General features: G+C 42.4%; 1 protein-coding gene across 1 annotated transcript in view; it reads left to right on the top strand.

The window, feature by feature from the left end:
- DOCK5 (dedicator of cytokinesis 5) overlaps window positions 1–13,567 on the top strand; it is a 175,334-nt gene that overhangs the window by 81,941 nt on the left and 79,826 nt on the right. The window contains 6 exon segments of the mRNA XM_037497137.2: window positions 1,309–1,444; window positions 2,821–2,978; window positions 5,309–5,390; window positions 7,915–8,044; window positions 10,631–10,703; window positions 13,036–13,178. Of these exon segments, the coding sequence (XP_037353034.1) occupies window positions 1,309–1,444; window positions 2,821–2,978; window positions 5,309–5,390; window positions 7,915–8,044; window positions 10,631–10,703; window positions 13,036–13,178 (722 nt within the window).

Here is a 13,567-nt window from a genome sequence, read left to right on the forward strand (position 1 = left end):
GCAGAGCATGCCTGGCTGCTTTCACATTCCAGCCCTTGGAAGCAGCTCAAGGAATTAAGCTGTTCCGTCAGTGCGTCAGTGATCCCATGTCTGAGCAGCCAGCGGGACACGTCGCTCATGAGTCTGGGTGGCCTGCGGGTCTGACTGCCATGGAAGGGAACCTGCCAGATTAAATCAGATGATGAAGATGCTATAAAAGGAGGAGGGGAAGTCGGCATGTTGTTTTCTTCCCAGAGACTTGGCACATTTTACTGTCATCCCTGAGCTTGCTGTTGCACATCCCCACTCCCAAATCGCTGGTGGCTGGAATGCACGCTGGGCACTCGCAGCAATATCCTGTTTCCAGCATCGTCCCGCTTCCTTGGAAGCAAGCAAAACTTTTTTTGCATGTACACTCTGGGCACCAAAGCCTTGGTGAGGATGGCACTGTGTATAGTCCACATGGCTGTGTAGCCCTCAAGGCTGCAGCTGGACACAGCAGCTGCTTTCTTGTGCCTGTTGCTGCAATAACAACAAACACCTATCCAGAGTGCACTGTAGCTACATGTAGTTTATGTGCTTTACACATATCTCATTGCATTCTTGCAACGTAGGGAAATTGAGTTTCTGTGGACCAAATGATTTGCGTATCACTATATGAGTTTGCCTAACATTTTCATTAGTTTTCTAATGTTGTTATGTAGGAAAGGGCAGAAATTGAAAGAAGAAAGGGCAAGTGAATTGTTCTTGACTTTCCAGCACCCACCCATTCTATGATTCTTCAGGACTCTTTCATGGGCACTCTTCCTTCAAGAGTCTGTTCCTGTGAGGACTGGCTGACCACGCCTTTCTTTTTTTTTATTTTTAATTTTTAACTTTTTTTAAACAACATTTGCTTCCCCCCACCCCCTCAGATTGAGTCCCCATAGAATTTCCTTCCCCAAGGCACCCGTGCACCATCACCACAGTCCCCTGTGCTCCTCCCTCCCTCCCTCTGATCCCTCTCCCTCCTCCACCCCTGCAGGATGTCTCTGGTTTATAACTGTCTGTTTTTGCTTTGTTGTGTTTTGAACTGTTATTATTTTTTTACACTGATGTCCTATTTGGTTCCCCTATATTCCTGCTGTAAGTGAAACCATCCGATATTTTTCTTTTTCCTTCTGGCTTATTTCACTGAGCATAATTCCTTCTAGCTCCATCCACGTTGCTGTGAATGGCATGAATTTATCTTTTTTGATCGCTGAATAATATTCCATTGTGTATATATGCCACATCTTCTTGATCCAGTCATCTATTTTTGGGCATTTGTGACCACTCCTTTCTTTCTAGAATGCTTGGATTAGATCTGGTCGTGCGAGATGACAATGGGAACATCTTGGACCCAGATGAAACCAGCACCATTGCCCTCTTCAGGGCCCATGAAATGGCCTCAAAAAGAATTGAGGAAAAGATCCAAGAGGAAAAGGTACACTTCCTCACATGAGCAGATTTGGGCCACTGAGGTTCTGTTTTTCTTTGTTTTTTTTTTTAAATTTATTTATTTATGCATACAAGAACTGGGGTACAGGCCAGAGGTGCAGGGCGTGAGAGGATTCACCAGAGACAGAGTGGGGAATAGAACAGGTGGATTGACTGAAAACACTGCTGAGGGGAGCAGTGGGCAAGTCAGGAGAGGTCTGCTGCGCCATGTGGGTTGCTCCCTGGCCGGGGGATTGAACTCATGCTGCAGAGACTGCAGACAGCTTCATAGGTTGCGTCTTAACTCCTTGTGCCACCAGGGAGGCCCTTTTTTCTTTGTTTTTTAATGAGAGAAATAGAGTCATTGACAACAGAGGTAGAAATACTGTTAAAAAAAACTATTCATCTTCTCATTTGAAGAGCAAAATAAAAAAAGAATAAAGAAGCTGTGTTCTGACATGGAAAGATCATGCAGATATATATTCAGTGAAAAAGAGCAAGATGCAGTATAGTGTGTACCGACATTATTATTTGTGTTTCACAAAGGAACACATGTGTATCTCTGCACACATGTGGACTGGCTCTGGAATGATGGGCAGGAAATTGATAATGAATGGATGCCCCTGGAAGAGCAAGGTTGGCGGGACCTTCTTACTTTGTAACCTTCTGCATTTGGGGCACATTTTACAATTTCCAAAATAAGTAAAATTTAGAAAGTGTTGGAAAGATTTTGACATTGGTAATTGGACATTAAATAAAAATAAGAAATGTAGAGAAAAAGTGAAAGTAGAAATTCAGCCATATTATGACTGCCCAGACACAACCATACTGATATTTTGGTTTCTAGTCTTCCACTGCGTAAAGTAAAAGATTTTTTCATTCCTGTGCATTAAGGAAAAGATTTCTATTTTTCTTTAGTTTCTAGGTTTTTGTTGTTTTTAGCACAATTGTGATAATATTTAATTGTGTTTTTAAATCAGTGGTTAACCACCCTTAAAGGTACAACCTTTCTAGTGGAATCTCTTCTTTGCAATGAGTTATTCCCCCCAAAAGAGATAGTGAACCAATGATTTCTGTGCTTTTGTGGTTCATCCAGAAACTATCACAAGAGATGAGAACTTCTTGAAGCTGCTAAAAACATGAGCTATCACCTTAGCATTATTGCATTACTTGAGATCAAGGCCCCAAACAGGACAGTCTTGGCATCTAAATAATAGTGATTATATTTTGCTTAGTCAATCATTTATCCACTTACATGCATGTTCTCAGTAAGTGCTTCTCTTCTTGGTGGAAATTATTTTTGTCTCCCATTTGCAGGGTAATGTCTTGCCAGTATCTCTCATTTGCTGAAATCAAGGTGCTTTTCTCGTCCTCTTTGTTCAGTCAATGTTGCAGAGCCTGGATCTGAGGGGCCAGTCCATCTTCAGCACCGCCCACACCTATGGCCTCTACGTGAACTTCAAAAACTTTGTCTGCAACATCGGTGAAGATGCTGAGCTGTTCATGGCCCTCTACGACCCTGACCAGTCCACCTTCATCAGGTAGCAGACTCTGAGGTCATCTGCTGCAGCCTTGTGACAATAGCCGGCCTTTGCCTACCCCTACCAGAGGGCATCTTTGCTGAGTTTGAGAAAGGAAGGATTTCTAGGCAGAGGAAAATAACTTTCTTTGGGCTCTAATCCTTTCTACATGGCTGCTGAAGCAGGGCAGCAACTGCTTGTGTTCTCCTGGGTCTTAGAAATCCTCTAACACTCATCAGACACAGAGGCAGCACAGAGAATTCAAAAGACTGCAGGATGCCCAGGCTGCTGTGGCAGAGTCGAGTCCCAGCCTCACTAGACCACCAAGGGCTGTTGTCTCAGGAAGCCGCAGCAGGAACTGCGCTGACCTGATGCTCAGGCAAGCAAGGGAAAAGCTGAAAAGCGGCAAATTGCTTGCAAAAATGGATTTAAGGAAAAATGTATTAAGGAGAAAAGGAACAAAGTGAGAAACAAACAAAGTGAGAGACTCCCAGCTCCTGGACCAGGGCAGGTTGGGGCAAGGAAGCTCCAGTGAGTTGTGCCTCAGGGAATATGCACCTTCTTTCCCTGATTAGTCTAAAGCCCCATCAGTTCCTTTGTGATTGGTTAGTGCTGGGTGGTCTCACTCACTCTGCCTTAAAGTCTCTGTGCCCAGAATTAAGCCTCTGTCCCAGCCCATTAATCTTAGCATCCTTTTTCTTTATCGTCCTTGTTGGGCAATATCTTGTTACCCCTAGTCCTGGGGTGTTTGATTAGTTCCTTTGGAATTTGTTGCCCTTATCTCTGGAGCCTTCCTACTCCTCCAGGGCCCTTCCTATTCTATTCTGATCCTAGAAGCTGCCTCTTGCCCTATGGCTCAGGATCCCAGACTGCTTCTGGGACCCTCCCTAGAGCCTGACAAGGTCTGTGCTGAGGTCTGCAGAGCCTACTGTGGACCACCGGCTTCCTGACCCATGCAGACCTTGCTGAGGTGGGTTAAGCTTAACCCTGCAAGGGGATTGCCAGTTCCACAAGGCAGACTGCAGGATGCCCATGGCCTCTGAGCCTTGCCTTGCCCACCTGGCTGGGCTGCAAATTCGGCATTTTCTAAGGCAGGTGAGGTCCCCCTCCTCTGGACTTCACTAATTTTAGCATGTGCTTTTATCTGAGTTTCCCTTACAAAGTGATTCACTTTGTTCTGTGACTACCTTGCTGTGGGTACCTGGAGGAGATGAGCTCAGCCTCCTTACTGGGCTGCCCTCTTGCCCACCCTCACTAAGTGCTGCTCTTTTATCACTTAAGATCCAGGACTGTGGCCCTGCCTGTTATTATTAGCATTACAGTGAAGTGGATCCCTGAGACTATAGCAATGAAATGGGCAAGGGAAAAAGGACTTGTTGCCAAAGAAAAAAAGTGAGAAAGATGCACAAAAGAAAGATTAAAGGGTTCAGATATCTCTGTTTAATTTACCTTTGAGGTGAGGGGTGATCACAGAAGATACCCTTTTTCCTTATATTTTTTCTCAATGATTAAACAATAGGAGGATAAAGTGTAATATTCACTCTTAATCCCTTCTGCAAGTTCCCTGACCACCCCCCAAAAGAATCACAGATTATCATTTTAAAAATTTTCTGTGCAGTTAACGTATATATGCAGTTTCTGCTCCATTCTTCAAAAAAAAAAAAAACACATTTAAAAAACTACAAAAGTATTTTGTGAATTTTTTCACTAAGAAAATATCCTAGTGATTATTCCATATAGTTTCTTAAAATGTTGTCAATTTTTAATAAATAGTTGCTGGCATTACATTTGGTTTGCATATAGCATAAACATTCATTAGTGTATATATAAAGATTAACAGACTTATTTTTTTCCAATGCATTTTTAAATTGTTTCTTAATGTTGCTAAAAAAAACTCTTTAGGAGAAATTCCTGAAACAGTAAAATTTTTATGTTAATAATATTTTAATATTATTTATAAATACTGGTATATCTGTTTCAAATTTAAAAAAAAAAAAAAAAACCAAAAAAAAAGCCAAAAGACTGCAGGATGGGGGACAGGGGAGGTGAATTGGCAGAGCACAAAGGATTATAAGGCAGGGAACTACTCTATATGGTGCTATAATGGCAGATAACGTGCCATTAGACTTTAGTCCAGAGCCACAGAATGTATAACACCAAGAACACACCCTAATGTTAACTATGGACTTTGAGTGATTATAATATGTCAGCTTAACTTCATTATTGTTACAGATGTACAACTCTGGTGCAGGACTGGTTACAGTTGTACAACTCTGGTTGTGCTGTCTGTGCTGAGGGCAGATCCATCCCCAGGTAGCCCCTCATTAAGACTTTTCTTTTCTCTTCCCCAGTGAGAACTACCTAATTCGCTGGGGCAGTAATGGAATGCCCAAGGAGATAGAGAAGCTCAATAACCTTCAAGCAGTCTTTACTGTAAGTCCTGCCTTGTGTTTAACCATTTTCTTTATCCTGTTAGCAGATGCACATAAGTATGTGGAGAACATAAAAAAATATGAAAATTAACATTATCACCCACACTCATTCATTATTAACACCTGTTTTAGAGCACCTGTAAGTAGCCAGGCATTGGCTTGGGCTCTTGAGACCTGTGTCAGTGAATGAACCAGAAAAAAAAGTCCCTGTTAGGCCTCCCCTGGTGGCGCAGCGGTTGAGCGCTGGGCTGTGAAGCTCTGCAGCGCTGGTTCTATTCCCAGCCACCGGTGGGGGTCCCACATGGTGCGCAGACCTCTCCTGCCACCCGCTGCTCCCCTCAGCAGTGTATTTTGTCACTCTGCCTGTTCTGTTCCCCTCTCTGGCTCTGGTGAATTCTCTCACCTTCCCGCACTTCTGACTATACCCAGTGCTTGTATAATAAATAAATAAATCTTAAAAAAAAAAAGTCCCTGTTGTCAAGGTGCTTTCATGCTCATAGGAAGATAGTAATAGACAATAATCAAGTAATGAATGATTGTGTAAGATGTCAGAAGTCCCAGTGCTTTGGTGGAATGGAGAATTTCCGGGTTGCCCTTTAAAGGAGGTGGGTCAGGGCAGACCTCTGTGTGAGCTACTTGAGCAAGAACTTGAAGTTGATGGGAGTGAGCTTTGCAGATAAAGGGAAGAAGCATTCCAGGTGGGGTTACAGCCAGGTTACAGCTGGGGCAAAAGTGGACCTAGCTGGATTTTTGCTTTTAAAGATTTCAGAAGACTTGTCCTTCTTTTCCTGCACTTCTCCAACGTAGGAGGAATGTTGCTATATATGGATCAAGAACAAGGAAAAGTACTGGACTGTGGGTGGGGCATGGGGACTCTCTTTCTTTTAGATTAGACACTTTCTAGGAGTTCTCTTACTTTTTTATGATATTGGTATTTAAAGAGTCCTGAAGCTGTGGCCCTCTGGGTGGACAGTTCCACCCATAGGCCTCAAGGAGATACTTGCTTCCTTTTATCCTTTTTTCCTGATGCCCACATCATATTTATCTCCTTATTCTCTCACCATGTTTATGGCAAGGGAAATGATAGAATAGTAGCCCCCATAGAAGTTCACTTCATTCATTCATTCATTCATTCATTCATTCATATTTCTGTTAACAGCCCATCCCAGAACATACGTGGTCTGATCACTGTCCTTGCACTGAACTATCTATTCTTTACCCCATGGTAAAAAAAAAAAATCATGAAAACATTGGGTATGTTATTAAATTATTTCTGATGTTTAAATAAATGAGATATGTGAACTCATTCATAGAGTATCTTGTCTGTTCTTAGGAATACGGGTAAGTTAGCACATAAGCCACAAAAAACAGATAGTTCACCTGCACATGTCCCATTAATCAACACATCCAAAAACTCTCAATGGAAATTCCTCATAAAAGAGATGTATGATTACAGAAAGCAATTCATGTAAATGTCTGTGTTACAGACGGGATTATTTGGAAAATGAAATGAAATATCATCAGTGTGTGTGAATGCCCAATAAATGTCAATGTTTTGCAAGTTTAATTTCATTTGACACTGAAATGCATCCTATACTCAGACATGTCTGGGCAGGATATGAAGTAGCAATGATAGGTGTCCTGGCTTTTAAAACACCCTGCTTAAGTTGATAAAGACTTTAGCTTGAATATGATCTGATTTCTAAATATGAAGTAGGAACTGGGAAATAAAAAATCCTTTTCTGGATGCAAAGTTACTTTTCTCTGACACTATGGTAGTTCTTCGGTGGGTTTGGGGAAGAGAGGATTGTTTCTGGTATTTCGGCCTTAGGAAGTCTCGTCTTGTTATAGGACAGGGAGAGGGTCAGCCCAAACCCCGCAAACCTGCCTATTCTAAATGGGTTCTGCCATCCGCCGCATCAACACAAAACATAGGAGACTTTAATGGGAAGGAACTTTAATAAAAACTAGGAAACAATACAGGTGAGGCAAAGAGTCTAGTTTCTAGATGAAGCACCCAAAGCTACCCATCCCCTCGTGGGTAAAAGTCCATCCATATGGGAATGGCGCAGAGCAAAGCCCCAAAGCCTGCTACAAGTCTAAAGCACCTTCCAGTGGGGACCCACAGAAAAGGGTCACAAACAACCGGACAAGCCCGGAAGGAAAAGAGCAAAATCAACATCAAGATAAAAGCTGCCATGGTCACCTCCCCACGGGTCTCACCCACATCTGTGTCACCCAGTCCACGACCAAAAGACAAGCACAGTTTCTTCACGTGTCTCTAGGCTCCATGTGCCTCCTCCAGGTCTCCTGGCTCCATCCTGCTTCCTTCCTCAGTCTCTTCTGCCGCTTCTCCTCTTCCTGCTCAGCTCCACCCTCCCTTGGGTGGGGCAGGGAACCTCCCCCTTTCCTGGGGACCACCCTGTTACAGTCTGAATGGCATTCTGTTAGAGGGAAAAGGAAAGTGACACACTGACAGGTGACACAGGGTGATCTCCTTTCATGTGTTCTCTTCCTCCCCTTAGGACCTCAGCAGCACAGACCTAATCCGGCCCCGCATCAGCCTCGTGTGCCAGATTGTCCGGGTGGGCCACATGGAGCTGAAGGAGGGCAAAAAACACACTTGTGGACTCCGAAGGCCCTTTGGGGTAGCAGGTACAGAAGGACCCACAGACAAATGTAAAGGGGTGCAGCTACTTGAAAAACAGTGTGGCAAGTCCTGAAAAAATTAAACAGAACCCATGATCGAGCAGTCCCACTTGTGGGCATATACCCAAAAGAACTAAAAACAGGGTCCTGAGATATTTTTACACACATGTTCATAGCAGAATTATACACAGTAGTCAAAAGGTAGAACAACCCAGATGTACATTAACAGAGGATAGATAAACAAATGTGGTATATCCATATAATGGAATATTACTCCACCTAAAAAAGGAAGGAAATTCTGACATGTTACAACGTGGATGGACCATGCAGCGAGTATGTTTAGAAAAATAAGCCAGTCACAAAGACAGATACAGTATGATTCCACTTACACAAGGTACTGTGAGTAGTCAAATTCATAGAGACAGACAGTGGGGTGTGGTTGCTGGGGGTTGGAAGCTGGTACATGGGAAGTTAGTTTTAATGGATACAGAGCTTCAGCTGGGGAAGATGGAAACATTCTGGCTGCAATTAATGCATTTTACTTAGAAATGATTAAATTGGTAAATTTTACCATGATTAAAATGTTTTTAGAGAAAAATAGAGATGAAGAGAAAAGGGAGAGAGAGAAGGATGCAGACCCAGAGACAGTACAACATGCACCTGCTTCTCATCATCAGAATTGGACACCAGCATTTACTGCCTGGGGCTGCAGTTACCTTCCCTTGGATTCTAAGTCCTCACCTGCACTTCCCCCCTCATGTTTTTTTCTCCCTCCTATGTATGCCCAGCAGTCCTACATACAATTGTGTATATTCAGTCTAAAACCTCAGTTGTGACTATTGGAATCTCCCTGCCTGAGGCCACATACTGATTTCAATGGAATAAAATACTCCCTGAAAAGTAATTTGCCTTTCTAGGAAATTACTTTTCAAAGGCAACCTTGTTTCTAACTAGTTTCTAACTATTTTCAAAGAGGGTCCTTAACTTCAGTCAAACCCCCACACCCTTCTAAGAGTCCCTATGTTTTGCTCTGTAATTTGTTAAATTGAGGAAATATATTCTTAGTTTTACATTGACATTTGCTCACTAAGAAATTTTGACAGTTATCTGCAAAATATCCTAGTTCCACTCTTGGATCGGGGACCCAGAAACTCCATGCTGTCAGGTCAACCTTGTAGGTTACGTGCACAATGAGGTGGCTTCTCCTCCCATAAGGCCCTTGGTCTGTGCATCCCTTGAAGCCTGGTGCACCCCACCTGCTGTTCAACCTGTCCCAATCTCTGACCAGAGAACTAATTCTCTGACTAGAGAACTAAAATGAAATCTCAGAAAAGGCAAGGAGCCCTAACCCAGACCAATGTAATCATCTCTCCAGCAATTTCTTTATTGTTCCATAAAAGAATTTAAGTCATATTCACTCAAAATTGACCAGGGAAATTCCAACATCAAGTTTGAGACCTTTGTTTTCTCTGTGTGTGTGTGTTCAAGGTGTTGATAGTGGTGGAATGAAGAGGAGATAAATTTACTCTGCACGTTGATGCTGAACATCAGCAGAGTTTGGGTGTAACTAGATAATGTTGACAAGCCGTGTGGTTGGAGGAGTCAAATACAAATTTTGTGATTTTTTTTCAGGGTTCTATTAAGAGCTGAATGTCATGCCTGCTTCTACACCTTCCTTTCACCAACATTAGTATTCCCTAAGCCTTGCACACTGTGCTATTTGGTATACTTTGAAAAGGCATTACCCTCCCTTAGTTTTTCATATGAAAGTTGTCTCATATCTCACTATTTCTTTTCATCTTCAAACTGCTTATAAGTAAAGTAGATTGTTAGTTGTGTTTATGGCCAGATTGTAATTTACTAACCAAGGGATTCCCTCTTGCCTAGTTTCAGCAGCTATAGAATAATGCTAATTGTTTTCCCACTGGTAATAAGTAGGCCATACCTGGCTTTGCTAGGTAAAACTTCTGACCTAGGATAAGATACTTACCTCTCCTGTTCTCAGTTTCCTCATCTCTTAATTTAGGGCCAGCACTAATGTTTGTAGAAATAAGATAATATGTGCCATAGGCTTAGAACAATGATGTATTAATTGCTCTTCTTGAACATGAAGAAGTAAATCACTGGGCCATCAGTTCTATGCTGCTACTGCCCTGGCTTCCCCTCATTTATGTGAAACCAGGTGAGAATATGTCGAGTCGAAGGGAGAGATGACCACCTCAAGTCTTGAGTTTCTCCCCAGATCTTTAATTCTTTTGACAATCCTGCCAAAAATGTTTTCTCTGGATCTTACTCAAAAGTAATCCAGTTACAGGTTTCACAAGAATTAGCAACTCAGTCTTGTAGGGTTTTTTAAAAAGGGGTAGTCTGCAGGATGAATATGAGAAAAGCTCCTGCATGAGCTCCTAGTGAATTCCTCTTCTACTTGGCTGGGAATATGGAATCACCATTAGCAAAAAAATAAAAGAAATGCCCCTACTTGGTCTCTTTCTTCCTCCAGTGTTTTGTGTTTGCCGAGACTGTAATTTTCCATAGTAACTTAGTGAGGCCTGAAGCAATTAGTTTCTTCAATTACATTTATCTTTTTCCTAGTGATGGATATTACTGATATCATACATGGGAAGGTGGATGATGAAGAAAAACAGCATTTTATTCCCTTTCAGCAGTAAGTACTTTGGCATTTCTCCCAGGTGACTTGAGACCTGTATTAGCCCTTTGGATGATGTGTTAACACAGAATCAGGTGCTAGGCATCATTTGCTCAGGCAGGGAAGGAAAGCTTCAAGCTAGAAGATTGTCAGATAGGAGCTGACAGGAGACTTCATGCAAAATCCTTTGTACTGGACTCTAAATTTAAGAGGGTAAAGTGAACTTTCCTATTTCTATAGAAATGACCGTAAAAGTATTAAGTAGCAAATGGGGATCTGCATGGAAACCAGAGGATAGTACCGTCTAATTGTCAGAAATGTCAAAATATAGCTGTGCTTTATCTTATGGAGCAGGGGTTATAGAAAAACAGGAATCACATTGGACAGTCCGGGGCTTCTCAAACTGTAACACACATGACTCCCCCTGGGAAAAGGCAAAATGGCACCCAGTACGTCTGCACCCAACAAACTTCTAGGTGGTGCTGATGCTGCTGGCCTGGGGACCACACTTTGAGTTGCAAGGATTTTGGAGGTGCAGGAGTGAAGGACTGACTCATCTCCAAGTGGAGGAAAAGCCAGCCTGGGGGTCCATGATATGAAAGCTATATAAAGTATGTAATATGTACATATGATGTACAGAATGATAGGAATGATCACATTCATAGATATAAAAGTTATTCTGATTGACATACAATATTTAATTACAAATATATATATATATAAAATAACATTCACAGGTACAAAAGTTATTCTGCTTGATATGTATATTTGACTATCAAGTAGGACCAGCATTCATAAATGAGAACATTATTCTGCTTCATATACAATATGTCAAATAGCAATATATATAGATATGAAAGCTGTTCTATATATATAATTATATACATGATGTTTCCTTATCAATGTATCTAAAATAGGAGCAGTGTTCATGAATATGAAAGTATCTGAAATAGGGCCTCCCCAGTGGCACAGTTGGTTGAGCGCAGCACTGTGAAGCTGTCTGCAGCCTCTGCAGTGTGGGTTCGATTCCTGGCCGGCCAGAGAGATACCCACATGGCGCAGCAGACCTCTCTTGTCTCGCCCACTGCTCCCCTCAGCAGTGTATTTCAGTCAGTCTGCCTGTTCCGCTCCCCACTCTGTCTCTGGTGAATCCTCTCACCCTCCCATGCCTCTGGCCTGTACCCCAGCTCTTGTATAAATAAATAAAATCTTTAAAAAAAATCTCTAAAATAAAAAAAAGTATCTGAAATATGTACCAGTATATTTGTTTCAGCTTTGAGGTGGGCTTCTTCTCTGGTTGATGTGCCGCCCTGCTTGGCCCCTGTGCCAGTGCTTGTCTGGCAGCCATGTTGAAATCGCCCTGACAATGCGTCACCCACAGAATACAGTGCTGCATTTCGGAGGAGCTGAGTCCTAATGTGATTACAGCTCGCTGTGCAGCCAGCAGCCTCTCTAAAGTGTTTATGATGCAAGTTTCAACCGCTGGCATTTAACTCTCTAAGATTTATGGTAAAGTTTTCCTCCATTACTTACCTCAAGAGCTTTCTAGAGTATTCTATTTGGAGAATGTGATATGAGTATCTACCACACTGTCTAAGAAAACAACAGCTGAGATTATAACAATCCCAGTTTTCAGTAACACATTGCAGTATGATTCCCCCTACTGTAAGGGTACAGATCTGAACCCTCTGGGAAGCTGGCCCGAGAATAAAACCACCACAGAGAAGACTAGAGTCTTTTGTCCTGCGCCAGGCTGATACTAGTTCCTGATAGCATGTGTGCTGTTAGTAGAATGGGGGCTTTGATGGAGCCTCAGCCTGATTTGACCATTAAAGTGAAGCTTGTTTGCTGCTACTTGTCCATTGTCATCATAAAGGAACCGAAGAACACCCTCTAGATGTCTCTGCATGCTCTGCTCTCATATGTTGACACAGCCTCAGAGGGAGACTTTCAAGTCACATGACCCAGGTCCATGAAGCCAGGAAGGGGACTCTTGTGGAACTCACTGTCAAGTGAAAGCCAAACTGGAGGCTGGGTCTCCGGTCTCTCTTCTGGCCCTTCTATCCCATTGCAGCAACCCTCTTCCACCTTGTAAAGGCAATCAGCCATTGCCTCTGATTTTAGTGGCTAACATTTTGTTTGTTCTTGTTTTCCTTCATTGCTGCAAGTCATTTCCTAGATGAAATTGGGGTCTAAGATAGGCGCCCAATGAAAAGTAAAAGAAAGTAGATAATCTTACAATTAAGAATGTTTAGTATTTCTGTTTCCTAATTATTCCCTTAGGAGCCACCACTCTGAGACTGTGCTACAAACTTCCTTTTTTCTTACCTCTCATTTCTGTCTTTCCCAGAATTGCGATGGAAACGTATATCCGGCAGAGGCAGCTAATCATGTCACCGCTGATAACGTCCCATGTGACTGGGGAAAATGAGCCGCTCACTTCAGTCTTGAATAAAGTGATAGCAGCAAAGGAAGTGAATCACAAAGGACAAGGTGCACAGTCCTGTGTTCTCAGCTGAGAGGGGACCTGGGGGCGGGGGTGACATTCACAGTGAGTTTTTGGACTCCTGCCCCTTCATGATGTGTCTCTGATACAAAGCAGACCTCAGCTTGCTGCTGAAACCATTGGACACTGATGAGCTCTGAGAAGGTGCCAGCACTGAACTGAATCACAGCTGTAGTTTCTGAATTTTATGGAACAAATTTTTACCCCATGAATCTTTCCTCATTTTTTTTCTACCCTACAATCCCAACACTGACCTACATAAATGCACGAAGATATTGATGCACAATTATGTTCCACTCTCTGAATATGTTTATTCCTTTCCAGTTCCTAAAATTGATAGGAAGGAGACCAAAGTAATACAAATGAATATGTATCG

The sequence above is a fragment of the Talpa occidentalis genome, unplaced genomic scaffold (genome assembly GCF_014898055.3).
Source record: "Talpa occidentalis isolate TD23 unplaced genomic scaffold, MPIMG_talOcc4v2.1 talOcc4.8, whole genome shotgun sequence".
Taxonomy (NCBI): domain Eukaryota; kingdom Metazoa; phylum Chordata; class Mammalia; order Eulipotyphla; family Talpidae; genus Talpa; species Talpa occidentalis.